The sequence below is a fragment of the Neolamprologus brichardi genome, chromosome 8, assembly GCF_056152115.1.
Source record: "Neolamprologus brichardi isolate AB-2024 chromosome 8, ASM5615211v1, whole genome shotgun sequence".
NCBI classification, from domain to species: Eukaryota; Metazoa; Chordata; class Actinopteri; order Cichliformes; family Cichlidae; genus Neolamprologus; species Neolamprologus brichardi.
This window is the reverse complement of record NC_142111.1, coordinates 14,587,642-14,614,688: the sequence shown is the minus strand read 5'-3', so window position 1 is coordinate 14,614,688 and position 27,047 is coordinate 14,587,642. Positions and strand designations below refer to the sequence as shown.

General features: G+C 41.6%; 2 protein-coding genes across 5 annotated transcripts in view; one reads left to right on the top strand and one right to left on the bottom strand.

Moving 5' to 3' along the window:
• The first annotated feature begins 176 nt into the window (after positions 1-176).
• vwa2 (von Willebrand factor A domain containing 2) lies at positions 177-17,829 on the top strand. 2 transcript variants are annotated; one of them, XM_035907828.2, is made up of 14 exons: positions 177-343; positions 6,532-6,593; positions 9,502-9,576; positions 11,071-11,204; positions 11,277-11,386; positions 13,571-13,768; positions 13,863-13,996; positions 14,162-14,291; positions 15,301-15,356; positions 15,440-15,547; positions 15,641-16,222; positions 16,353-16,904; positions 17,104-17,226; positions 17,459-17,829. In XM_035907828.2, the coding sequence occupies exons 2-14, from the start codon at positions 6,542-6,544 to the stop codon at positions 17,587-17,589; spliced, it is 2,385 nt and encodes a 794-aa protein (XP_035763721.2). In that variant the 5' UTR covers positions 177-343; positions 6,532-6,541; the 3' UTR covers positions 17,590-17,829. The 2 variants fall into 2 exon arrangements, with proteins under 2 accessions (XP_035763721.2, XP_087701225.1); XM_087845099.1 differs by having other exon boundaries at positions 177-393; positions 17,104-17,224.
• Positions 17,830-18,267: 438 nt separating this feature from the next.
• The window catches only part of afap1l2 (actin filament associated protein 1 like 2), a 43,075-nt gene continuing 34,295 nt past the window's right edge, over positions 18,268-27,047 (bottom strand). For 2 of the 3 annotated variants that reach the window (XM_006791230.3, XM_006791231.3), the window contains exons 6-19: positions 26,237-26,448; positions 25,349-25,528; positions 25,169-25,255; positions 24,993-25,077; positions 24,774-24,878; positions 22,813-23,024; positions 21,522-21,667; positions 20,750-20,861; positions 20,381-20,635; positions 19,995-20,286; positions 19,494-19,667; positions 19,230-19,417; positions 18,896-19,102; positions 18,268-18,799 (exon numbers count right to left, since the gene is read on the bottom strand). In XM_006791230.3, coding sequence (XP_006791293.2) covers positions 18,773-18,799; positions 18,896-19,102; positions 19,230-19,417; positions 19,494-19,667; positions 19,995-20,286; positions 20,381-20,635; positions 20,750-20,861; positions 21,522-21,667; positions 22,813-23,024; positions 24,774-24,878; positions 24,993-25,077; positions 25,169-25,255; positions 25,349-25,528; positions 26,237-26,448 — 2,282 coding nt within the window. In that variant the 3' untranslated portion in view covers positions 18,268-18,772. Of the gene's footprint in view, positions 18,800-18,895; positions 19,103-19,229; positions 19,418-19,493; positions 19,668-19,994; positions 20,287-20,380; positions 20,636-20,749; positions 20,862-21,521; positions 21,668-22,812; positions 23,025-24,773; positions 24,879-24,992; positions 25,078-25,168; positions 25,256-25,348; positions 25,529-26,236; positions 26,449-26,899; positions 26,984-27,047 lie in introns of all 3 variants that reach the window. The other variant, XM_087844656.1, reaches the window with a different exon arrangement.

The window sequence follows — 27,047 nt, the reverse complement described above, 5'->3', positions numbered from 1 at the left end:
GTACAGTAAACCAAAGGGAAAAAGTTTAATTTTAATGCCTCTGTAGTTTTATGTGTCTTAAGTGGTACCAGGATGTAAAACTATCTAAGCCACTCCCTGTTTTCGTACCTGTTGGAGATGGGAGGAGGTCATGTGAAGTACTCATCTGTGCAGGTACCTCAGGGATAGGCATGTCGGGTAGGTGGGGTCGCAGCTCCCTCTCTGGTCGGAGGCAAAGCCCCTCATTAAATCAAATCAGTGCGGAAACAAGGTGGTGTTAGGAGGACGGAGAGGAGCGGTCTGCGGAAGACGCGCTTCAGCTTGAAGGAGAAAAAACTGCGGTCGGCGAGGAGACGATTTATCGGTGCGTGGGTTTGGATGTGCTGGTGACGGTTGTCTTTCTGTAGCAATTTAGTAAGTTTGCTGTTTGACTGAGTTAACAAGTTACTGTACAATGATTTTTTTTTTTTTACGAGATTGCTTAAAAGGTTTAAGCAATACCGCTTTGGGTATGCGTGCTGACGAAACCTCCCTTTCTATTTTTGACTGTGATGTTAGCATGCTAGGACCTTGTACCTGACTTTAAACCTGCCATACGCGGAACAGTGACCAGGTGTGGACAGACTTGACTAGAGGTTCAGGCCAAAGGGAAAATTAAACATATTTAACCCACTGCTGTAAACTCTGCTACCGTTAAATAATGCTAATAATTTGGCGACGTTTTATCCCAGGCATTTGAATATATTCACCGGTAAATTTGTAAGGTGCACCTTAATTCCCTCCAACACGAATATCTAATGAGCCAATCACACAGAAGCAGCTCAGAGTATTTCGACGTGTAGAAGTGGTCAAAGGAGCCTGCTGAAGCTCACATTTCCCTGCACAGTGTTTACAGAGTGAACCCAATGGTGCTCTACTGCTTCAAGCTGATACAAAGACAACAGATAACCCACTTGGTATAGCAAAGGCATGCACGATAATAAATCTTGAAGGAGATGGGTGCAATAAAATGCTTTGAAATAATAGGAAAACTACAGTAAATAACTAGTTGTTAAAACCAAGGTATGCAGAAGAGCATCTCTTGGGCAACAGCAGCAGATCACACTGGGTATTGCTTCTTTAAGAAGAGGAATCTAAGGCTAATATTTGCACATGGTCATCACAATTGGACAACAGAAGATTGGGAAATATCTCGACTGATAAGTCTCAATTTTTGCTGTGATATTTGGAAGGGTCAGCATTTAAACAATATGAAAGCATGGGTCCTTCCTGCCTTGTGTTATAGGTTCAAACTGCTGTTGGTGTAATGATGTTGGGGATATTTTCTTGACACACTTTGGGCCCCTAAGTACAAACTGAGCATCATTTAAATGCAGTAACCTACCTGTTGTTGACCATGTCTATCGCTTTATGGCCCCAGTGTACCCATTTTCTGATGGCTTCTTCCAGCAGGATGACAAAGCTCAAATCACTCAAACTGGTTTCTCACAGTCACCAAATCTCTATCCAGTAGAACACCTTTGGGATGTGGAGGAATGAGAGATATGTATCCAATAAATCTGCAGCAACTGTGTGATGCAAAAATGCCAGTATGGGCCAAAATCTCTTAGGGAATGCTTATGGCACCTTGGAATCTGTGCCACAAAGAATTAAGTAATCTAGGGGCAGAAACTGGCAAAGTGCGTACCTATTGATCTGGCTCATCAGTGTGTGTATCAATAAACTCAATGACACACAGCATAAAAAATAAAATGAGTTCTTATTTGCACAAACTGGATTTGCTGCAAATTATTCTAAGCAATAATCTTATTTAGCTTGATTAACTGGGAACTGATGATAAGCTGCCTCAAAATCCCATCAGAGACTGCATCCTCTGTCTGTGTGTGGTTTCCGACTTGTTAGAGCAACACATCACTACAGTGGGTACATACCAAAGCATTTTGTGGCTTTTAATCAGCTGCCGTGCTGCACAGTTTTTCACATTTGGTCTCTGCTGTTTTTAAAGCAGCTGTTTCAGGTGAGTCACCCTAAAATGATTTACACTGTCAAGATGTTTCTTAAAGTAACACACTCCCAAGTACAGGTTACAAGATCTCTGCCGTTTCTATGAAGCTTGTTCAAAAACTGGTGCTCCTTTCTAATTATACAGCATGAATGCACTCTCCCACCAAGCATACAGTTTGGTGGGAAAGCTTGACTTGGCCCTTCCTCTTCCTCCATTATTTTACCACTGAAATTGAGCGCTAATATTTTATGGGTTAATCATCCCATTCACATAAGAAATATGAAAAACATTGGGTTAGGAGAGCGTAGCACTTTAATTAGCATTTCCCTCCGCTGACAGGCTGATCTGTGCAGTTTTGCTCATTTAGCTGGAACCACTATTCCAAGGTAGACAGCTGAGAAGCTGTTCCCTGGCACACAGACTCGGGGAGGGCAGGAATGCTTGTGAAGAAGAAGCCAATTTTCAGACAGGTGTGCGCACTACACACGTTTACTGTAAAAGTGTCTTTTATATGCCGGCATGGTCGGCTGCTTTCCTGTGCAAGCATGGGCGCTCTAAGCTGCACCCCCGTGGAAGTAATGAAATCTGTTGTCAGCAAGACGTACCAGCGAGTGCACAAAATGAGCATCAATAGCTTTTTCTTGATGTTTATCAGCACGTGCCTTCTCAGACAGCCACATCATGTCAGCTCTGTAGATCTGTATCACAGACACACAGACTCCTCTTAAAGAGTGGCTCCATCCTGCACACAATCACATCCCTGTCTCAGAAATACACACAGCTTTACCAGTACAGAGGGTTTCTCTGGTTTACCTATACACAGATACACATATTTTAGTACGGCTATCTTTGTGGGGACCTGTCATTTACATAATACATACCACGCCCCCTTACCCTAACCATAGATGTCATTACTGAATACCTAAAGTCAAGTATTAACCTTCGGCCAGCTATGTAAGCTTTTGGGGTCCAGCACAAAAATGTCAGATCCCACAAGCATAGTGGGCTTTTGTTGGAGCAAGTCCACACACAATTATATAACCATGATTTAATTGGATGTAACATTAACTTACATTGAGTTGTTTAAATGTGCTCTAACATTAATTAGAACTGCCACGTGAATAACCCCTAACCTTTTGCTAATCTTAAAGCAGTCTTTACTTTAAAGGCCACTGCCTTTAAGGAGTGATGTGTTTTGTCCCCATAAGAAAGGAATGCCCGTATAAGGCACTACTTTCTAGGGAGATATTAGTCTCTATAATATGCATACCTGTTGGACCACACACAGTCTTTTCAGCCACAGGAAGGATATTTTAGCCGTGCTTATCAGCTCCCAGAGTTAATCAGATATTATATGCATCCCCCTTAACATTGTATGTGTATCAAACAGTGACAACATGTGACTGTCATTGTAATGGTGCGGCTAACCTGAGGTCAGGTTGTATGCTTGCTTAATAGTTGGCATGTGTAATCAAATCATAATCAGTGGGTTTGTAGATGGCCGTGGGGCTATGTCAGCATATTCTGGTATCCCAGCTCCTGGGTGACCACTGTGGTAAACATAGATTACACTCTCAAACACACATATTTACATAGCTCGCATCTTGTTGGAATCCCCCCCCCACACACATCCAAAGTAGTTTACATCCTGCTTGAAGAGCTTCATTTGGAATGTATGGGATTCTTTTTAAACCAGACAAAACACTTATATGTATACATGCTGGTATCAAGACACCTTTGTTAAGTGAATTACATTCACTGGCCACTTTATTAGGTACACCTGGCTGGTACTGGCTTAGACCCACTTTAATAAATGTGCAGCAATTGCATGATGCAGTTGCTTCACATTTGTTAGCTGTTTATCCACGATGTGAATCTCTCGTTCCACCACATCCCAAAGGTTCTTTTCTGAATTAAGAGCTGGTGACTCTGGAGGCCAGTTGAGTGCAGTTACGTGTGCTGAGTATTGTTATATTCAAGGATCCAGTTTGATCTGAGCTTTGCGACATGGGGACACTGTGGTCTTAAGGGGACGGACATGGTCAGCAACAATATTCCGGTAGCCTGTAGCTTTTAAACGATGCTCAGTTGTCTTGTCCTGTCTCTCAGAATGGCACATACGTTTTTGATTATTACACTGTAAAATTAGTTGTATTAACTAAATAAAAAATTCTGGGCATGTAGACGAATATCTGAAGAAGTGTATTAGGTTTTGTTTTAATTTAATAACCAAAATAGAATTTAGTGGTTTGTTGCCTGAGGGCAACATTATGCTGTTAGGCCACTTTTCCCAGGGGAATAATACCAAAACAGACCTAAATTATGTCTGGACGTTTAGGGTCATTCCCACACTGAGAACGGTGAACTTGATGAGAGTAAAGGTAGATCCCAGAATCAGGTTTGAAAAAATTATTAAGGCATAGTATGAAAATATTTTAAAATGTTTTTACAACCACCCTGGTTTTTCTCTATGGACACTCTTCGAAAGGCCAAAGTTCAACCACTTAGCTACACTTAGCTATGAAAATATGGTAACAGTGCAGTCAGTCTTGGGTTACTTACCCCCTGGCACCCCTGATCGAATGTACAGTGGGGCAAAAAAGTATTTAGTCAGCCACCGATTGTGCAAGTTCCCCCACTTAAAATGATGACAGAGGTCAGTAATTTGCACCAGAGGTACACTTCAGCTGTGAGAGACAGAATGTGAAAAAAAAATCCATGAATTCACATGGTAGGATTTGTAAAGAATTTATTCGTAAATCAGGGTGGAAAATAAGTATTTGGTCAATAACAAAAATACAACTCAATACTTTGTAACATAACCTTTGTTGGCAATAACAGAGGTCAAACGTTTACTATAGGTCTTTACCAGGTTTGCACACACAGTAGCTGGTATTTTGGCCCATTCCTCCATGCAGATCTTCTCAAGAGCAGTGATGTTTTGGGGCTGTCGCCGAGCAACACGGACTTTCAACTCCCGCCACAGATTTTCTATGGGGTTGAGGTCTGGAGACTGGCTAGGCCACTCCAGGACTTTCAAATGCTTCTTACGGAGCCACTCCTTTGTTGCCCGGGCGGTGTGTTTTGGATCATTGTCATGTTGGAAGACCCAGCCTCGTTTCATCTTCAAAGTTCTCACTGATGGAAGGAGGTTTTGGCTCAAAATCTCACGATACTTGGCCCCATTCATTCTGTCCTTAACACGGATCAGTCGTCCTGTCCCCTTGGCAGAAAAACAGCCCCATAGCATGATGTTTCCACCCCCATGCTTCACAGTAGGTATGGTGTTCTTGGGATGCAACTCAGTATTCTTCTTCCTCCAAACACGACGAGTTGAGTTTATACCAAAAAGTTCTACTTTGGTTTCATCTGACCACATGACATTTCTCCCAATCCTCTGCTGTATCATCCATGTGCTCTCTGGCAAACTTCAGACGGGCCTGGACATGCACTGGCCTCAGCAGCGGAACACGTCTGGCACTGCGGGATTTGATTCCCTGCCGTTGTAGTGTGTTACTGATGGTGACCTTTGTTACTTTGGTCCCAGCTCTCTGCAGGTCATTCACCAGGTCCCCCCGTGTGGTTCTGGGATCTTTGCTCACCGTTCTCATGATCATTTTGACCCCACAGGATGAGATCTTGCGTGGAGCCCCAGATCGAGGGAGATTATCAGTGGTCTTGTATGTCTTCCATTTTCTGATGATTGCTCCCACAGTTGATTTTTTCACACCAAGCTGCTTGCCTATTGTAGATTCACTCTTCCCAGTCTGGTGCAGGTCTACAATTCTTTTCCTGGTGTCCTTCGAAAGCTCTTTGGTCTTGGCCATGGCGGAGTTTGGAGTCTGACTGGTTGAGGCTGTGGACAGGTGTCTTTTATACAGATGATGAGGTCAAACAGGTGCCATTCATACAGGTAACGAGTGGGGGACAGAAAAGCTTCTTACAGAAGACGTTACAGGTCTGTGAGAGCCAGGGATTTTCCTTGTTTGAGGTGACCAAATACTTATTTTCCACCCTGATTTACGAATAAATTCTTTACAAATCCTACCATGTGAATTCATGGATTTTTTTTTCACATTCTGTCTCTCACAGTTGAAGTGTACCTCTGGTGCAAATTACTGACCTCTGTCATCATTTTAAGTGGGGGAACTTGCACAATCGGTGGCTGACTAAATACTTTTTTGCCCCACTGTAGTTGTGCCCTGTTGCTAATGACTTTTTCATTTTTACTTGGTAGGGTTACACAGACTTGTCCTCATGTCCCTTGGCTAGCACTATAGCACATTTTCTGAATTGTGTCAAGGCTTAAGTGGTTTTCTGTATAACACAAAAACGGCTCACAAAAAAACTTTCTCACAATTTCTGGCTCCTTTGCCACTGTCTCTGACATTTTGTCTGTCTGATGGATTATATTGCTAAAGTTTATTTCACCTTGAGAATAACAGAAGGCTTTCACTCGTGAACAAGAAAAAAAAAAACAGATATATGTGCATTTTAGTGCTTTTACTTTGCATTCTGGCTAAGTGTCCCTTTTGTTGTCGTTCCAGGCGTCCCAGGATGAACTTTCATATCTGCCTCTCCTCCCTCTTAACTGTGCTGCTTTTTCAAGGTCGGTTTATTGATGTTATTACTGTTTTGCCTTCTGTGCCTCAGAGTGGGAGGAGTGTTTTAAGTACTATTTTGGAATATCTGCTTGCGCATTATGGATGCTTTGTAAATAAAAGTCAGTGGATACAGCGCTGTGTCAGGGTTAGCATTGGGAATAAATGCTAATATTAGGTATGTACTGATGGTTATGGTTGTTTTTGCTCAGGCAAAGTTTAATGTTCTTGTAAATATAGTGTTGAAAATGTTCATTGTGTTGGTGCTTGTGAGAACATTTAAGGCCCAAGTTTATGCCCTGCTTGATGGAAAATGTGCGGTGAATCACTGAAGCGCCTCTGGACCACCTGAGATTCTTTACGAGACATTTTACAGCTTTAACCTGTCAAGTCTCGCATCAAAGTGCTTTCCTGCCGCGTGTGCTTGACATGCTGCTTGTTTTGCGAGGCAAACTTTGCATCTCTTCCATTGCATTGTTCCCGTGGACCAGAGTCCATCGGTATGTGCCTGAGGGAAGAGGCAGGAGTAGTGGGGCAATATAATCCTTGAATTGTTTTCAAAAATGACAGCTTTAGCCCCATCCTAACTATTTATTATAGGTCATTTTAAGACTTTGAACTTGAGCACACCAGACTGTCTTACCCTGTCAAGAGACGACACGCTGACAACACAGATAACATGTTTCAGTGCAAGATATCCATGTAATCCAGCCTGTCAAATTGAATTCCACAGATAGGGGCAGGCTAATCCCTGTTATTTTTCTGATTTCAGGGAGATATTGTGTTTATCTCCCAGATTGTAGTGGGATTGATACCAATTGACATCAACCTTTCAGCTGCAGGGTTTGCATTTATTATCTTGTTCCTGATTTTTCTGCTAAATCGTCTTTCACACACATTAAAGATACAGTCATTCTGCTAGAGTCGCTCGGCTGAACAGATAGATGTTTTGTTCAGAGCACTGTGGGCCCCACACTGACCGTGAAAACACCGCTTGCCAAGAACCTAAACGTCCACTGTCAGGAGTGCTTTGGGGCTGCGGCGTTGTTGGAATTCGAGGAAGCTGAAAGGGTCAGGATTGTGGAGAGGTCGGAGAGCAGAGGTCTGGTTTGCAGGTGGCAGGTTTCTTTAATTATTAGTTTTGTGCTTAATGTTTCATGACCCGATGAAGGCCTTTACTCCTATGAATGAATGGTTGAAGAAAAACAAAATAAAGTCATGAGCTTTAAAAAATTATATTATTGCCACTTCAGAGTTTTAGTTGTGCTCAAAATGTAACAATAAAAAAATGAATTGGTTTTATTATTTATATGTTGCATACTTTCCCTTTATTTTTTTTTACAACCATTGACACATCTTTTGCTAAATGCATGTTGCATTTCACCATTAATAATCCGTGGCAGCCTGCAAAGAAATCAAATTTAAACAAAGGTTGTCAAAAATAATAAAAAGGACTCAAGGTTAGTGGTGAGTTTGCGAAAGTCTTGACACCCTGACTTAAGCTGGTTCCCTTCTTTCCTTTGGAAGAACAGTATTCTCTGCAAACTCTGCCCTTCTTGCGCATTCAAAGCGCTTTATACAACATGCCGTATTCATGCAAGTTCTTTCTCTTCTAACATTTACACACATGTATATATCGGAAAGTAACTTGGAGTTCAGCGTCTTGCCCAAGGATACTTTTGTAATGCAGACTGGAGAAGCCAGGAATCAAACCACCAACCTTCCAATTAGTGGATTACTATCCAACTGTCTATTCTTCCCTTTGCCAATCTAACAAAGACAAAAAGGCCCAAAAAAATCATGTTTAAAAGAAAAAAGAAATCAACGTCAGCCAGTATTTTTCTCCTCACCTCTCACCGGACAACATCAGTGACAGAAATATGAGTGCAAAATATGAGGACAAAGCCAATGTCGGCACTAAATAATCCCATCAAACTTTTGCACATGCAACCTTTCTTTGATGTTTTCGGTTGCGCTTTATCGTTCGGCTTGTTTGACTTTTTATCACCTGTTTTAGCTGATGTGCAGGCACTAAATCAGCAAGACACGGACAGCCTGAAGCATTACGGGAGATCGAACTGACACTTTCTTTCTGACTGAAAAGAAGCACCGTGGTATTCAGAGTGTGAAATCTGTTCAGCGTGGCAACGCACGTTTGTAAAATCACTCAAGTGCTCCCTTCTCTGTGCCGAACAAATGCCTCTGTCGGACAAAAAGTCATGTTCACACGAAAACATGTCCTTGCTCTCCTCTGAGCCGTACGTGTGCCTGAATAGAAGAGCGTCCTTTGACTGAATGGAGCGAAAGAATGGTTTTCTTCACTTGTCTGCTCACATTAGCTTGAAATACTCAATTATCCATTAGAATAGGGCTCATGTGGGAGTCTATTTTGGCTTTAGGGAAAACATCCAATTTATTGGATATTTTACTTTTCTCACGGCTCTATAGGATGTCTGAACAATGACAATAAATAAAGTTAACGTGAAGAGTAATGGTCTACAGGTCAGAGCATGTTTTTTATATGAAGTATTTTGTGAATCTGAAACTGATGAAAAATTGTGACTATTAATGGGAGCTGGTGAGGATCCAACTAAAACTAAGATATAAACAAATTGAAATTGCAATGATAATTTTGCAAACCCTCAGATTTATAAGTATTTGAAACCTTGTGGAGATCCGGACCCTAAATGTTTTAAGCTTGAATATGTTCTTTTAGATTACAGTAGTCTAGACACATTTAGAAAATCAGTTAAATGTGTAATAAGCCGCGTTTCACCTATTTCTAATTTATTCCAAGTTATTTTGGCCTCTCTCTCATAGGTTAGTGCTTCATATGTAAATTTACTGTGGCTGTAGGTGAATAAATAAAGACTGAATAAATATCTGACTGCTCTCTGTGTTGTTGGTGCCTGCTAGTTCAGCACAGCACCTCTGTGCAGGAGATTCAAACCAGCCATGAGAACATTGTGAAAATCAACTCTGCAGGAGAAAGTGAGTACCTTACAAAATGGTTAACACATAAAATGTACAGTCATGTGAAAAACGAAGCACTGCTTCCATAGGTAAGTAGCAGCCAGGCACTTGACTTTTTGATCATCAGGGGTCACCTCTGCAAAAGCAGCAGTTTTGGCAGTTCTGTGGTTTGGAGCATTCAGGTGTGTGTTGATGCCCAGCAAATTCAACCTAAGATCTGACTGCGCAATCCTCTTAGAAACTGTATAAAACCAGAGAACTAGATCTCACATTCTACAGGCTTCAGTTAGCATGTTAAATGTTAAACTTCATGATATCACAATTACAAAAAGACACAACAAGTATGTTTTTTTGGAAGGGTTGCTAGATAAAAGGTGTCACTAATAAGAACATAACAGCACAGCTTAGGTTTGCATCTAGACAGATGAGCCCAAAGTGGAGATGTTTGGTCATAATACACAATGCACAAACATCTCTTGCCACATGTCAAACTCAGAGGTGAAGGAGTGATGATTTAGGATTGCTTTGCTGCCATGAGACCAGGGTACCTTGTAGTCATTGACTCAACCATGAGTCAGTGACTCAAAGTATTCAGCCTAATGTGAGGCCATCTGTCCAACAGGTAATGTTTGGTCCAAATTGGGTCATGCAGCAAGATAAAGATCAATAGAAGAGCAAAATCTACAACAGAATGGCTAAAAACAAGAGAATCAAGACACTTAAGTGGCCCAGACAAACCCTCAAGCTGTGAATAAGCAAATAAGCAAATTTTAATTAACCGGAGCAATGTTGTTAACAACAATGAACCAAAATACTTCCACAATGACGTAAAAGACGGATAAACTCTTACAAAAAATTACTTCAAGTTACTGCTGCTAAAGGTAGTTTTACAATCTACTGAATCACGTGGTGTGCTTAAAAATGTTTTTTTTCACATGAGTGTTGGTGCTAGGAATTGTTGTGACATGCTTGGACATGATGTCAACCTGCATGCTTGTAATTGGATGTAAGTCAGCTGAGCAGCACACAGTAAATGAGCCAGAGATCCTATATCAGAAATGGATAACAAATTGTGAGACAGAAATACTTAGAAGTTGTTGGTCTGTGTCAGTGGTGTATGTGACTTTTCTATAAGCAGATGACTCAAATGACAGACAGATGGCACACGCTGCACGTGTAATGTGCCCCTAATGGCTCTTTTCATAATCAGCTAATGCACCCAGCAAGTACAAACGTGCATGAAAGAGAGAGGAAGCTTTTCGCTTGGTAGTAGTTTAATGTGTGAAAGGGAAAATATAAGGAAATAAAATGAGCTTTGACATGCAGAGTTTGTTTTCTCTTATTATGTCTAGATACTATTTTTGTCTGCAACGGCCCATTTGATACCCAGCCAGGAAAACCAATATAATACAGAATTATGGGGGAGCTAGTGAATGAGTTTGGACCTATTGACCCATCTTTGTCTGTACCCTCTGTGTGAATTATTCTGTGTGTGTTTGCTTTAATGGGAAGTGATGCAGTGCTCAGCAGCCATGGATATTCTCTTCCTCATGGATGGTTCCTACAGCGTCGGGAAAGGCAGCTTCGAGAGGTCCAAACACTATGCGATCAAACTCTGTCAAGCACTAGACATCGGACCAGATAAGGTTTGGGTTGATATCTTGTTTCTCGCCGTCTTCGCATCCTGTCACTCAGTGCTCTAATTTCTCCCTGTGCAGGTGCGAGTTGGTTTAATTCAGTTTGGCCTAACTCCTCGGCTTGAGTTTACCCTGGACTCATACTCCACCAAGCAGGAGCTGAAGAAGCAGATAAAGAGCATTTCTTACAGGTGTGTCTCTGTTGCCATCTGAGCATGAGTAGTTTAATATGTGAACTCAAGCCTTTAACTTAAGTTTGGTTTTGTATATTAATGAGTTATAACTATGAAGGATCCGGAACAATGAAAGCTTTAAAGAAATGTGGAAAATGTGTCTAAACAGGTTCTTTTTGACATCCATTATGAAATTAACTGTTTTAAATCATCTGCGCTCACTGGAGAAGCAGGCGACATTATTTTAAGATTTTAATTAGCAAGCAACACTTCTAAGGATGGAGTCAAAACATTTGTGGCTCACAGCTTTCTTTGATTTGGAAAACAGAGAGCCTAAATTGGTAGGCGTCCTCTTTATTTTTTCTTCCAGCGTTTCCATTGTTATCAACCGGCCTGGAAGCGCAAGATGCTGTTAGTGCAGACTGAGATCACAAAACTGTATGCGTGTGTTATATTTGCCACAGAAGATTCAGTAGTTCATCTATTTTGACAGCTGAAAAAAAAGACCTAGTGCTAACAAAATGGTATGTCCCTGTTGGAGGGATGTTTTTAAAAGCAGACTGTCATGTTTAAGAAAACAAATCCAAGAGTAAATGAATAAAAAAGGTGATAGAATTAGGTCGAACATATCCAGACTGGCAACATTTTCTTGTCCTCATCTTATATTTTACAAATCCCTTAAACTATGCTGACGGCAAAACACGTACACATCCACACATGTGGCTCAGTAGCACCAAATGCTCCCTGAAAAGAAAAACAAATTAATTTCAGATTAGAGGCCCTCCACAGGTGGTCACTGGATATTGGATAAGTGCATAAACCGAGGAAGAGGATGGTAATTTGACCAGGTGTGTGTGTGTGTGTGTGTGTGTGTGTGTTTGTGTGTGTGTGTGTGTGTGTGCGTGTGTTGTTCACAATGTGGAAGTAACAGTTTGACCCACTAGCTGGTTTGAAGTGGGTACATAGAATTGAAACCTATAACCAGTCACATTACCACAAAATAGCAACAGACTCAGCATCAGTAGAAATGTTATAGCAACTTTGGAAATGTTAGAGAACTCCAGAAGGGAAGTTTAACTTAAGGTAACATTGGGTATTTTAGTGTTTATGCATTTTTATTGGATTTATTGCATTATTATCATTATTACCAGTGATTAAAGTAGCAAAAAAAGTATTATCTGTTACCTTTGATGTAACCTAATTACAGTAAACTGATCACTCCAATATAGCACATCACTGTAAACTTTATTCTAGTTCTGAAAACTACAATAAATTGCCCATATTTTCATGCAACCTTTAATGACGCGAAATTGTCATATTCCATTCGGCCAGTTCAGCTAATCATCATAATAGATCCAATCTCTCAGAAACTCTGAATTAGGACATTACATCTAAAATGAAAATTACAATTTCAGTCAAAAACGTTTCAGTGGCTGAGTAGTGCATAGCTTTGAAACGAATTGCTCCAGCCCACTTTAACCTCTGATTATTACCAGTAAAAGTCATGTAGTTAAGTGCTTAACACATTCATTTGGCAAGCAAAAGGTTGCAGTTCAAGTTCAGCAGGCGACACAAATCTCTGTGGTGTTTCACCAGAAATGGCATCTGGCATAAAATGCTGCCAAATCAAATGTGCAGACCTAGCTGGTGACGCTTAATGACAAGGGAGCAACTGAAAGCTGCTTTAAATGCAGATGTGTTTTTGTTCACATTGTTGTTTGAGATTATTGTAGTTCAAAGAAGCGCAAGTTTCTTAGTTTCAATATTTTGAAGATATTTGTGGAGTATATGCTCACACAGATCTGTTCTAAGGAGGTTAGATTGGCGAGGAAGCCACTTGTAGCGTTTGTTTCAACACATCTGTCTTCTGTCACCTGGAAAGGATCTTTTTCTCAGTGTCTACACTTTGAAAATGAAAGGATGGACATTTATGTTAAACAAAAACAAAACCGAAAATGATTTAAATGTGTGTCACGAGGCCTGGGGTGATGAAACGTAGCCAACATACATTTAGAGTCCAAGAACTTAAAGAGAAATCCATCCAAATGTAATCTTTAGTTTATGTTGGCTGTGATATGCAGCAGTTTATTGACCTTGCTGACATCTGCTGTAGTACAGCACATGCGCTCTAACTCCTCAGTATTTTTCAAACAAAAACACAGAAATCCTGCTATTTCCCTTTTCTGAATTCTCTACCCACAGGGGAGGCAGCACCCAGACAGGCCTGGCTCTGAAGTACATTCTCAGGAAGGGTTTCCCAGGCGGTCGTAACTCGTCCAGTGTGCCTCGCATCGTCATCCTGATGTCAGATGGGAGATCTCAGGGCAACTCTGTGCTGGCAGCTGCTCAGCTCAAAGACACAGGCGTGGTTGTGTTTGCTGTGGGCTTGCGCTACCCCAAGTATGTTTGACAGCTCCACAATAAACTTTCCCTATAATTCATTAAAGTATGCGTACATTTCTTTATATACTAAGCCATCTCTATATGTTTTCAGATGGGAGGAGCTTCACGCTTTAGCCAGTGAGCCAACAGAGAGCCACGTTTTCCTCGCCGAACATTTCCATGATGGTGTCAATGGCCTGTACACAACACTGAGCACGTTCTCTTTCTGCAACGCCACACCCGCAGGTTGGACTTTCCACTGACAACTATTCATGCTTGTTGGTTAAAGAAGTGAATGGGAATCCTTTTCTCTAACATCCTTGTTTTGTGCTGCACTACTCCCTTTTTTCTAGTCCTTCATTGCTCAGTGTCCAGTCTTCTCCTAACCCCTGTCTCAACCCTGTTCTCCAGGCTGTCGGATGGAGACATTTCCCTGTGAGAGGAAGACACTGGAGACAGTTAAAGAGCTGCAGGGGAACTACATGTGTTGGAAAGGTTCCAAAGGCTATTCCCCATACACATCTCTCTGTCCCTACTACAGGCAAGTGTTTAAAGGTTTTACTTTCAAATGTTGTAGCTGCAGTATACAGTACTGTGCAAAAGTCTTGAACTTTGCTAGGAATGTTGGTGCAGTGGTTTATTTTAACATGTGCATAAATGGAAAAACACAAAAACACAGCCTGAACTCTTATAGGCAAGTAAGGTTCATGTCATGTGTCATGTCTTTGCTCAGTTTTCTTTTCCTATTTCTTAACGATGTGACTTTGAGACACGGCTCATCTGCTGTAGATAGTTGTTTCTTTTTTAGATGTGTCACTACTTCTTTTGTCCTCCTATTTATCCAGATTTCTCAAATTCTTTAACAGTTCTTTAACCTGAAACTGTACAGCATGCTAAGTTGTCTGTGTCGAGACAACACAATCGTGGGGTGGCTCAGGACTTTAGCACAGCACTGTATAGTTTCCTAATATGATCTGTTTTGGATGTTGCATTGGATCTAAGTGTGTAACAGTGTTTTTTTCCCCCCTTATTGCTCAATGAGCCACAAGACAGCAGTGGAACAGGGTAACTCCCATGTGTTAATGTGCTGTGTCAGTGTGAGGGTGTTAATACAAAACAAGCTACAGCAGTGAAATTCTTTCAGACCCTCCCAGGCAAAATTAAAATGGCCTTTGACAAAATTAATTTCACACAACATTGCAACTTTACCACAGCAAAATGGCCCGAGGCAAGTGGAAGTAGACCATTACACTCAAGGTAAAACTACTTTTTGGGGGGGAAAGCAGAGAAAAGAAATAAGGTGTGTGCTGTTTCTAGTACCTGAAACTGTCTAGATGAGTGCTAGCAATTTGCATGACTGGCAAATCTAAAATGCCTCTGGCCACTTATTATATGAATCAATTGATGGGTGGGGCTCAGATAATGTGTTTCTGTTACCTAATAGGGAAAATCAGAGAATGGCTTATGGGGGTCAGGAACTTACCCACATCACACTATCTAGAAGCAACTGTTTTAAATGCTAACAAAATATTTTGAATTTTGTGTTACAGGTACAACAAGGTTTATACGAGACACCAGACAGTCTGCCATAGAACAATTTGTCCGGGTAACAACCTCGTCTTGCCGCTTTTTACTTCTCTGAGATGCGGTATCTGCAGCTCACGCTCTTCATCTCTCTCTCCGCTGTAGATCCCTGTGATTCTCAGCCATGCCTGAATGGTGGAACATGTGTATCAGAAGGTTCAGAGGGCTACCACTGCGTGTGTCCTCCTGGCTACGGAGGAGACCCACACTGTGGTCAGTACACTCAAAGCTGCTGACTACATGCTAAGGCTATGTCTGATCTTACACGTAGAGAGCAAATTAACCAAACCATCCATTCCTTCTTAGCTCCTGCATTATTGCTGGACTGCTCTGTAGACCTGCTCTTCCTGCTGGAGGGCTCTGCCACACTCACCTTGGAAGGCTTTCTCCGCCTGAAGTCCTTCTTAAAGCGCTTCCTGCAGACTGTGATTGGCTCTAACAGTCCCAGCAAGGTCGGCCTGGCGGTGTTTGGCGGGGAACCACGAGTCGAGGCCCAGGTTGGCAAGTTCAAAGGAGACCTGAGGAGTCTTCTTAAGGCTGTGTACTCACTTCAGCTAATTGGTGGTGAAGCAAACACGGGGCAGGCCCTCCGCTATGTTACCCGCCATGGCTTTATGAGCGCGCCGGTCTTTGCCGATGTCGCGGACGACCTTCCCCGTGTGGTGGTGCTGCTCACCGCCACTCCTGCCGCAGATGAGGTGGTTGAGCCGTCTAAATATGCACGAGACAGAGAGATCTTCCTGATAGGAGTGGGACCTGACAGCTTAAAGGAGCAGCTGAATAACATCACAGGAAATCCGCAGAGGACCCTCACCTACTCATCACCTGATAGGCTCGCTTCCAAGATTCCTGAGCTGAGGGCCAAGATTTGCAGCGTGGATACGCAAGGTACTTGATCTGATAGATGTGCTGAATATGTTGGAACATTAATGCCACCGTTAGGTCAGATACTATTGCACACAAAAAAAATCAAATTAGCTATCCATATTCTTTTTTTTTGTTTCCTTTTCTTTTCCAGGTTGTCTGGGTCAAGCTGTAGATCTGGTGTTTGCCCTGGATGCTTCAGGTGGTGTGGGCCGTGATAACTTTGCCACCCTGCAGAACTTTGTGCGCAGCGTCACCGTCCAGTTCGACATCAACCGTGACGTGGCTCAAGTGGCCCTTGTGGCGTACAGTAGGAGAGCCACCACTGTTTTCAAGCTGGACACGTATGAGACTGGTTCTTCCATCATTCAGGCTGTAGGTGACGCCAAGTACGTGGGTGGAGTGGCTTCGACGGGTGGGGCGTTGCTGCACATCCACTCTAATGTTCTCACCATAGCTAATGGCGCACGACCGGGAGTGAACAAGGCTGTAGTAGTGGTGACGGACGGCACCGGTGGGGATGATGCTGTCGTACCAGCTCAAAAGATAAGAGACAATGGAGTCTCAGTGCTTGTGGTTGGTATCGGAGATGTCCAGAGGGAGAGGCTGATGCAGATTGCCGGTGCAGAGGAGCACATGATCTCAGTGCCGTCTTACGAGGATCTCAAGTACTTTGAGGATGTCCTGGTGCAGATGCTGTGTTCAGGTAACGATGCAGGGGAACTTGTCTTTTACCAAACCTCCTAAACTCTTTTTTCTGTTGATAAGGAACTGTGTGAAACTGATCTGCAAACACAGTTTTTCTTCTTTTCCCTTCACTTAGCCTTTTCAGAGATGTAAGATAATTTATTTTAAACTTAACATGAAAAATAATTGGCTGCTTTGTGCTGATTCCTTCCTTTCAGAGGTGAAGAAACCTGTAAACCTGTGCAAGCCTAACCCATGTATGAATAATGGGGTCTGCATCTTGTCAGAAGGGAGCTTTCGCTGTCAGTGCCAAGGCTATGAGGGGCTGCACTGCGAAAGAAGTCAGTGACATTCATGAAAGTTTTCTTTCCTTATATCCTTAATTTCTACTTTTCATAGTTTCGTCAGTGTCCCTTCTAGAAAACTTAAGTGCAAAAACAAAGACAAACTGATTTAGATATAGATATCCTGATACAGCATTTGATCCCATATTAAAAGCTCATAAATTAAACAGTAAATGTAAATGGTCAGAATTGGTTACAAGTCATGACTTGTTGTGTGGTTTGTTTGTAGGAAGCAGCAGGTCTTCATCCAGAGGGGATTTTCCAAGACCTGCTGGTCTGAGGAGGAAGAGCAGGCAGAGGAAGAACCACCAGGAGCTTCTGCATCGCTACAAACTACACCGTCGAAGACATACTCCCTGACATGCCCTGCACTTATAAACACAAAGTATACACTGAACATATGAACACTTAAGAACCGAGGATGCTTGCAGGTAGACGATGGAGCAAAGGGAAATCTAATGTTGCTTTGTTTTTTTGCTTCAGTGTTTACAGTTGCACACAGTGTCAGCAAGTGTCTGTACTGCTGTATCCATTTGTATGTTATTATTGTTGTCACTGTGCTCACTGTTGTGCAAATGTCTCAACACGGTTCTCTTGTATTTAAAGGATATAAACTTTTATATTATTAATCAGTGTCAGGATCCTAATATTTTTAATGCATAATAGACACAACTTTATTTCTTTACATAACCAAAAAGAAGGTCCTCCCACTCCCTCCGTTTCCATTTTTAATATTACGCTCCATATTTTTACACGCAAATCCACTAAGCTGGTCGAGGTTCATTTGGAAGAAAAAAGTACATTCATATTGTTAAATTTAAATATACAAAAGGTAGTTATATTCCAGTGAGGGGTGAAATAATTGAGGATTTCAAGAGAAGATGGCAGGTACATTTTGAATGAATTGATGGGAAGGAATCTGAAACTAAAGGAAGGAAACAAAAATGTTTCCCCTTACAGAAGTAAAGACTTTATTCATGTTATAGCAAAATGATACATTTTTATATATATAAAAAAAAAAAATCAACCCATATTTTTGTCAGTATATTTTTATTTGAATAAAAAGTGCATTTTTAGCTAGCAATACAAGCCCAAAGGCTGAATAATGGTGTAAATATATTTACATCTTGGCTACCAGCATATATGAACCAAGCTACAATCTGTGTACAGAGTGGCTGATTTAGTAAGGGGGCCTCTGTCTCGTACTTCAGTGGTTTTTAATTTCAACGTTTCAAAGTTTAAACGTAGCATTAATGCATTTCTTACACTGGCCAAAATGCTACTTCGTCACTTTCCTCCCTTTGCAAATAGAAACAAACTTTAAAAAGTCATTGAATTTAAGATTAAATCCAGTGGTATCCAAGAACACGAAGTGTGCCTCTGTGGCTCATCATAGTCTTGACAAAGTGATGGTTTGGTTGAAGGGCCGAGGGAAGGGAGGTTCTTGATTAAAATGTCTGCTCATTCGGTGGGTCAGAATGTGGTGACGGGCGACTAGACCAACATAAACTTCTGAATTTCAGAGGTCAATGAAGATTTCCTCTTAGGTTGTTGATTTCTTTTCCCATTCCTATGAATATAAAAAGAAATAGACCTAACCAATTATAATATTTCTTTCAAGATAAGATATTGACATTGATGCTTTCTGTGTAAATAAGAATCTCACCTTAGCTTTCTGTAGGACGTTGCCTTTTGTGGTCATCATGGAGGTGGGTCTGCCTTTAAGAGCAGACGCAGAATTGACCGGGGAAACTGAATCTGCGTTAACGTTGCTGCTGGAGGGTTGGGAAGAAGATGATGGTGACAATAACGATGATGATGACGACAACGACGGTGACGATACCTGGGGAGAGCCTATCGTTGATGCTTTAGGCTGAGGGTAAAATAGCAGCGAGATGGTTAAGGTTCACATTTCAAGCATCACGCACTGATTTGAAAAACACAGAAAACATTTAGCAGATGGATTCTGAGGCGTATAGAAAGACAGCCAGCACACTAACCATCGCCGTGTCCTGGAGGCTGCTGTCCAGTGTGGTTCCCAGCGTGAAGGGCCCTGACTCCACTTTCTTCAGACTTTCCTTCACTTCTACCAACTGTAGCTCCACCTCCACCCTGTGCTGCTCTGCCTCTCGGCACGCCTCCTCCTTCTGCTTCAGACGGGCTTCCAATGAGGCCTGCTGCTTGGGATCTGAGGACAACAAACTGCTGTCAGTTCCCATGTGATCAATGCAAATCTTTGAGTCATACGGACACTGCAGGTGTACCTTGGCAGGTGCTGAGCTCCTCTTTGATTTCCCTCTTCTCTTTCTTGAAGTTTGCCAGACTGATTTTCACCTCCTCCCTCTCTTTCTCCAGGCGATCACGCTCGTCGATGTAACGCCGCATGTCTGCCTCTGTGCGGTTCTTGCCCAGCTTTATCTCAACTGCACCGGGGCATCCTGGTAATTGAGCATTTATAATTTTAGAGGACATAGAGATTTAATAACCGTAAAAAAACCCAAACTTGCCCAGATCTTAAGATGTGCTTTTAACTGTAGAAGATGCAGGCTGTCACTAGAGGGAGCCATGGTTATGTAATAGTACAGAATAGGAAGCAGGTGTCAAGGAAAGTAATAAGTACTTCTAACATATCTGCTTCATGATGAAAAGTTGTTGAATATATCTGTAAAAAGGTGAGTGTGGTGATATTAAAATGAAGAGCATGCTTGCTATATCTTTTTTATATATACAGAACTCAGCAAACCCACTGCCCCATTTGTCCTGACCTATAGTATGTGCCTTGGGCCTTGCAGGTTGTGGGCTATGAGGACGCGCAGCAGCAGTGTGAGGACCCTTGTGGATTTGTCCACCAAAGGAATTGAAGGCCTGTGTGATTCCCAGGCTGGTCTTCTTAGTGGTCTCTTGGCTCTGGGTTGAGGTCTTGACTGGTTGAGTTTGTGGCTGTGATGGAGTGGGAGTCTGGGCTCGTTCTTGTTCTGGTTTGCTGGTAGCAGAGGCTAAGTTTGTCCCATTTAATGCGGGCATTGAATCTGGCTCAGTATTGTTAGTCGACGTCCCCTGCAACCAAATGATGCGCAAATTATTAATGTGGAAAGTAAAAAATATTTTCTAGAGAAAGGTTTGAGGTTGTCAATAAACTCTAATTTCCTACCTCTTTAACTTGAGAAGAGGAGTCCTTCTTGTCATCTGCTGGTATTAGGGAATGTCTCGAAGCTTCTTTAGGGGAAAGTTTTCCTCCAGAGGATGTATGAAGGAAAGAGCGCACAGGGACAAGGTCTAGGTAAATCCTATTTTCAGAGTCTTGTTCTGTACCCTGTGGGCCCTTGGCATTCTCTTGTGAGCATGTTTCATTGTCTTTCTGCAGATTGTTGCCCTCGCAGTTTGTCTGGCTATTCTCCTCAGCATCCTGTATGACACGAGAGGAGGAAATTAGGAGATGGCTTGTGGCCAGATGACTGAGTCAATATTAAACTGAAAGTTAAAATCTCAAAACATTGCATCGGGTTTCGTGACAGCGTACCTCTGGGTCAGCTATAGAGGCCACATCATCGTACAGATCATCAGAGTTGTGAGAAATAGAAGGTAGGGTGTCTATGTAGGTGTTTGGCTCTGAATACCTCCTCTGCATCAAGCTAGAGAGACACACAATAACAAATAACCTTGTGCAGTGGTAGTCCTCTCCAAAAGCTCAGACTTCAGACTGCTTAAAACACCGGCATTTAGACAGCTTTATATACTCTTGTATCTGGATGATGTCAAAGGGGATGTTATTATTTTGGTCATCTAGGGCACTGTTCTGGCTGTGACACAGCAGCTGCAGTTCAAATGTTTTGTTTGTGAGGACTGACCAATCAGAAGAAAGACAGTTTTAAAGCAGTGGCTGTGGATTGAAAGATAGAGCGGTCCGTCTACCAATCATAAGGTTGGTGGTTTGACCTCCGGCTCCTCTATTCTGCATGTCTTCCTCGGGGAATATAAGTTTCCCTTGATGCATCCATTGAAGTGTGAGTGTGTTATGTTAGATTAAAGGTGATTTGGCATAGAATAAAGCACATATGTGTGAATGGGTGAATGACTCTTGTAGTAAGAAAGTGCTTTGAGTGCTCAAATAGACTAGAAATGCGCCGTTTAAGCACCGGTCCATTTAAAGCAAAGTTGGACCAAAGATCAATGCGTGATAAATGAGGATTATTTCAAACTGTGAATGACGCAGAACCACTCTACTAAAGTCCAAGAATAAGATATGGAGCTGGAAATCTGCATATTGAGGTGAACAAAAGCGAATAACTTACTATAAGGAAGTCCTCGCAGCATTGACAATAGTGGAGATCCTCTCAGCATTGACATAGTCGTATGTCAGCTCCTCTGGATCTGTTTTGCTTCCCGTCTGTGACAGCAAGAGTCCCAGCCAGTGACCCATATCTGCTGACGTCTTAGCCTGGGAGGGGATGGAAAAGAAAAGGACAAGCATTCACTGCAAACCATGCACTTGCAACATCATGTTTTTCAATTCTCAGAGTTTAATTTGGATGCCATTTTTAATTAATGAAATGATTGCTACAGCACCATTTCCAAGCAGCGGTTCTCTGAACTAAACTTTAAGAAATGAACCGTACAAGCCGAGCTGTTAGACTTAACTAGAAAAATATAAGAGGAAAGAGCTGTTTCTCGGATTTAGTATTTTGGATCAAACTGCTTCTTAAGAATTCTCTATTAAATAAGTAAGATTGAGATTGAGGCACGTAAAACAACCTGATATGACACGATGTGTTTACTGCCTTTTATTATTTTGGGAGATTCAAACAGCTTGTCTAAATTAGAAGGTTAACTATTACACATATTACATAATGGTTTGACGTCGTGTATTTATTTGAATTAACATAGTTTTAATGTTAACCTTATGACAAGAAGGAAAAAAACAGAACACATCGCTGAAGACTGAACACTGAATTCCATTGACCAAACACGCACTGCAGCTGGGTGGTACTGGAAGCTTAATGAAAAAGGGTGTAGCTTTAGTCCCCCAAAAGCCCAGTACATCCACACCCTTTACACAAAAACGCACACTTGCGTATGTACACATGCACCCACACCCACTCAAGCTCCCAGACCACCCTTGTGTGCGCACATATATTACATATGCTGTCTGATGTCAGCAGAAAGTGAGTTTCAGATGAGGACATGTTTGTTGAGAGTTCCAAGAAGCAGCTGTGCATCTTTTCTCATTTTGCTGACTAAGTATTTGCTTTTTTCCACACATTTAAATCCAGCCAGACATTTGAGCCCACCGCTTAGAGCTAAGCAGTAAGCCCAAAGTAAGCTCTCATCTGAGGCAAGCATGAGCTGCAGACAGGAAACATGCCGTGTGTACATGCGATATCATGGTCTATTTTCAATAAGCTTTGGTTAAGTAGCGCTTTGAGCTTGCAGCACACCACTCCTGACTAACTGAAACCCGCGTGGTTGGGTTTCCACCCAGTGCAAACTATTTATTTTGCGTGGTAACAAAGCCTCCAGCATTTTCTCACCAATCTAACCCCCCTACAAACATTTAAATGTAGAGAACATAAAGCGGTAATCTACCTCTAGAGTTGCCATCTGCGTGCCATCCATGTCAATCCGAAAGGAGTATAGGTGCTCTGGGCTCGGGTCAGGCAAAACATTGCAGCCCTCTAGAGACACAGCAGGTTGGGTTACTTTGTTCTTGCCCTTGTCTTGGTAAAACCACAGCTGTCCATTCTTTATAAGACACCAGCAGGTCCGCCACTGACTGTTCACCAGTACATTGAGGTAGCCTGCAAAAAGGATGGAGGAGAAAACATAAATATGAAGTTTCCTTTTTTACTTCTCTTAGAAATTAATACTGTGCAAAGAAAACAAATACTGAAGTCGCAGAAGCTTACACTGCGTGGCTTTAAGGTAATTCCACTTGACTGAAAGAAATATATGCTTGCTTGATGTGATAAACCTCACAATTCATACTGGTTGTTTCTTAAACCAGTGCTTACAAATTGCTGTCATATAATCTTGTTTTTTGCTGAAAGCCAACAGTCTGCCATAGAGGGTGCATATCATTATGGACTAAATGATTATAATCCAGTAGTACTAACATATATTACAATGAGGAGTTTTGACAGTACATCATTAGACCATGTTCACAGTGAGGTTCAAAACGAACTGGATCTGCTTTATTTTGCATATAACACAGAGAAGAAACAGAGATGATGCTTTTATGTATGTCTTGCATACAATCTCATGTTATCTGGACCAACCAAAATGATATGCAGGTGCTATGCCAGCCCACTCATGAGGTGGGTTGAGTCCTTTTTGACTGACGGTGCTGGAGTGCATGGTGCTATTATTACCACCAGGAGCCCACAGGGGACTGTCATATCTCCAGTTTTATTTACTTGCTGTACTAGCAAATGTAGGACTTATTTATCTGATGATGCAATGAGTGTTAATTTGAAAATATTATGGATACTGTGGATGAGTTGGTGTCATGCTAGTTTTCGTTAGTTAAACACCAAGAAAATGAAAGTGGGCGCATCAACAGGTAGCTTTTAGTGAGGACGTTACTTAAAGACACTAAAAAAACTACTTTTCTCTACTTCCTTATTCACGTGTTTTATACTTTTTTTTGAGTTTTTACATCAGCTGTCCTTCCTGACACAAACACAAACAAAGGGATTCGTGTCTCCTCTTGGAAAACTGGGGATCTTTTGCTTGTCAGGCGAATGTGTAAATTACTACAAGGGGCAAAATCTGTCATGCAATTCAATCACAAGTGTCTGTAATGTCTCCAACTGCAATGTCTTTGTCGTTGTGGTTGCATTCATCTGACATTTATCATGAGATATAAATGGAATTATTGAAAGGGTAATAAATACTACGATATATTTACCTTCGACCGGGGATGTCAAGCTCATTTTAGATTACAAGTCTTTTGTGACTCACTTTGATCCTAAGAGGGCTGGACCAGTGAAACTCCCCTTTCTGTCAGTGTGCAGAAATTTAACTACACTTTTAATCACTGAGATATCCAAATAAAAGAAAAAAGAAGTGTAATTTCAACAATAGGTCATCGTTTTTTCCACATAATAAAGAACTGCTGCTGGAGTAAATGAAAGAAACTGTTCAGCATGACTCTTTTTGAGTGTAAATTAAATTTTTTTACCTTTTTTACATTTTTATAGTCAATCTTGAAAAAACTTTTCTGTTATTTAATTGTAATTGTAATTTCTTACTTAATTACTTTGATGTAGCAGGAATGGCTATGAGGAAGGTCTTTTTTAGCAGGTAAAGCTGCAAAACTTGTTAAAAATACATTTAAAAGCCCAATAATTTATGCCCTCCTTCACATTTTCAAAAAGGCATCCAGTTGGCCAGCCTGGAGTCTTTGCTGGGCCAATCCTGGCCCCTGGGCCTTATGTTTGACTCCCTTGCCTTAGACCTTCATTAGACCTCTCATGCCAGTACGAATGTCATCCTGCAATTAAAAGCAGCAAACTTTGAACTTTGAAGTTAAGTAGATTTTTGCGAACCTGAGGTGTCGACACATTTCTCTGGGCTCTCGAGTGCGGAGGGTTTTTTCTTGCCGATGTTCATCAGGTTGCTGAACATTAAACCTGCGCCATATTTTTTCTTCACTGTGGAAAAGAGGAGGAGAAGGATGAGAAATTGACTATGTTTTCTTTTTACACCCTCTCCTTGAACATGTGGAGCACAGCAGATAAAAGCTAAAACCCCACAGAGGAGCTTACCATCTTTGCTTTCTGGCGTTTCAGCATGGCTGTCTGTGCTGCTGCCGCTCTCTGAAGCCACAGAGTATCTCTCACTCAGCTCTCCCTGTGGATTCATGGCTATATTTTAGTCATTTTGAAATCTTATCAAAAGTCTCATCAAAAACATGATGTCTGATCACAACAGATCAATGTACCTTAGTACAAATAAGCCTTGGGGAGTCAGACACAGTGTGTTGGGGGTCACAGCTATCAGCTGGCTTGGGACTGATCTCTTGAATAACCTGGAGCAAAAACAAGATGTTCTCATTTTGATATTGCGAACAAATAAATAACCATACAATGATCTCGAAAGCAAGCTACTGTGAACGTGTTACCTTCAGCCACTGCTCAGCCTGTTCTTTGCTCTGCAAGCCCAGGACAATGGTCTCCCCACCCACTGGAATAATCTTCAGCTTGTGCTCTTTCCTCTTTAACTGCTTCTCTTTGTAAACAACACTGCAGCCCAGCAGACTCACATCCAGCAGAGGTGTCTGCTCCTTGGAGCTTTTATAGCACTGAGAGAGGCAGAATCAACATGCAAGCTTCGTTAAAAATGAATTACTGTCCTTTAATTTTAGCTGCACGCTGACCAAAACAAGCTAAAAGTTAAATAGTAAATGTTGTCAACCAATCAGTGTTTAGAATAATCAGCAAATTTGTGTAGTTACTAGGCAGTCTTCTCAACCATAAACCATTACCAACCTATCTAACAGCAAAGTAAAAATTGGGTAAATTTCTGAATGTGTTTATTGAAAACAGCCACTCGTGCGAACTCCATGCTTTAGATAGCCTGTTAAAAAAAGTGTTCATAGGTAATTACCCTCTAGAATGCTAGACGAGCTACTGGGGGAACACTTAGAAACATAGTGGGCAGGTATTCATGCATTTGTCTTTTAATACTAAGAAAAATATAAAAATATAACAAGTCAGTTTCAGAGGAAGTTGCATATGCGTTGTCACAGATCTATTTCTTGACAGCTGTTCGTTCAGCGCTTGCTATTAAGAATCTCTGGCAGCTGTCAGTTGAACAGTTAAAAAGTAAAGCCTACACACTGGCTTTCTAGCATACAAAATATTACAGGGATTATACACAGCCCTATTATTTTTAATATATGGGCTAATTTGGTTTAGATTTTTTTTCTTGTACGTATCACAACACAATCATAACACGCAATATCATAACACAAAACCTCACTGCGGCGTTAATACAGTCGTTTACCCACCAGCAGATGATGGTCTTTGATAACGCAAAGCTGTTTGGCCCACTGGCCAAGCCATTTCTTCCTCCACAGGAAAGCGCAGATGCGAGCATCTTTCATCAGCTCAATAGACGCCTCTGCTGATGGCCACTGGTGCTGAGCTGATGACGACTTCTCTCTGGTCACTTCCTCCTCATCGTAGGACTCATATGAGCTGCTTACCGCCTCTCCATCATCTACAAAGGGCAAGCAAAGCTAAAGATTACGACACTGCATGGGCTACAAGGGATGAAAAAGGGCAGGGTGTTGAAAGCAAGGATTAGGAGAAGCAAAATCTGTGCGATGAGAGTGAATGAAAAATAAAGTTAATCTCTGTTTTTTGGACCTTTGTGACTTTCTTGAATGGAGGAGGATTTCCTAAAGCATTGAGCAAACACACATTTTCAGTACTGATGGTAAGCAGACAGGAAAATGATGAAACAAAGTTACGATGAAAGGGAAAATAATAAACTCAGGAAATTAATAGTATGAGGCTGATTGATGATGAAACTGTTTCCTTACATGCACGGCGCTGGTAAAACTGGACAACGAGCACTTTGGGGACATGCTGGCTTCCCAATTTGAATTTTGGATTTATGCAATCGCCTGCATTCATGCCACACAGACAGACAAACAAGTCCTAGCTACCCCTGGTGATAACAGCATAGACCACACTGTCAGAGCTGTACTCTCGTATCCAGGGCCCTGAGCGATGGCCAAAACAGTCCAGATCTATATAATATCAAAGGAAACAGGAGGAAGAAAAGCAACATAGGGGAGATTGGACAGAACATAA

Coding starts and splice junctions, on each gene's coding strand:
- vwa2 (XM_087845099.1), top strand. CDS start 6,542: ATGAACTTTCATATCTGCCTCTCCTCCCTCTTAACTGTGCTGCTTTTT. Junction 15,548..15,640: donor CGGAGGAGACCCACACTGTG/GTCAGTACACTC, acceptor ATTCCTTCTTAG/CTCCTGCATTATTGCTGGAC. Junction 16,223..16,352: donor TTGCAGCGTGGATACGCAAG/GTACTTGATCTG, acceptor TTTCTTTTCCAG/GTTGTCTGGGTCAAGCTGTA.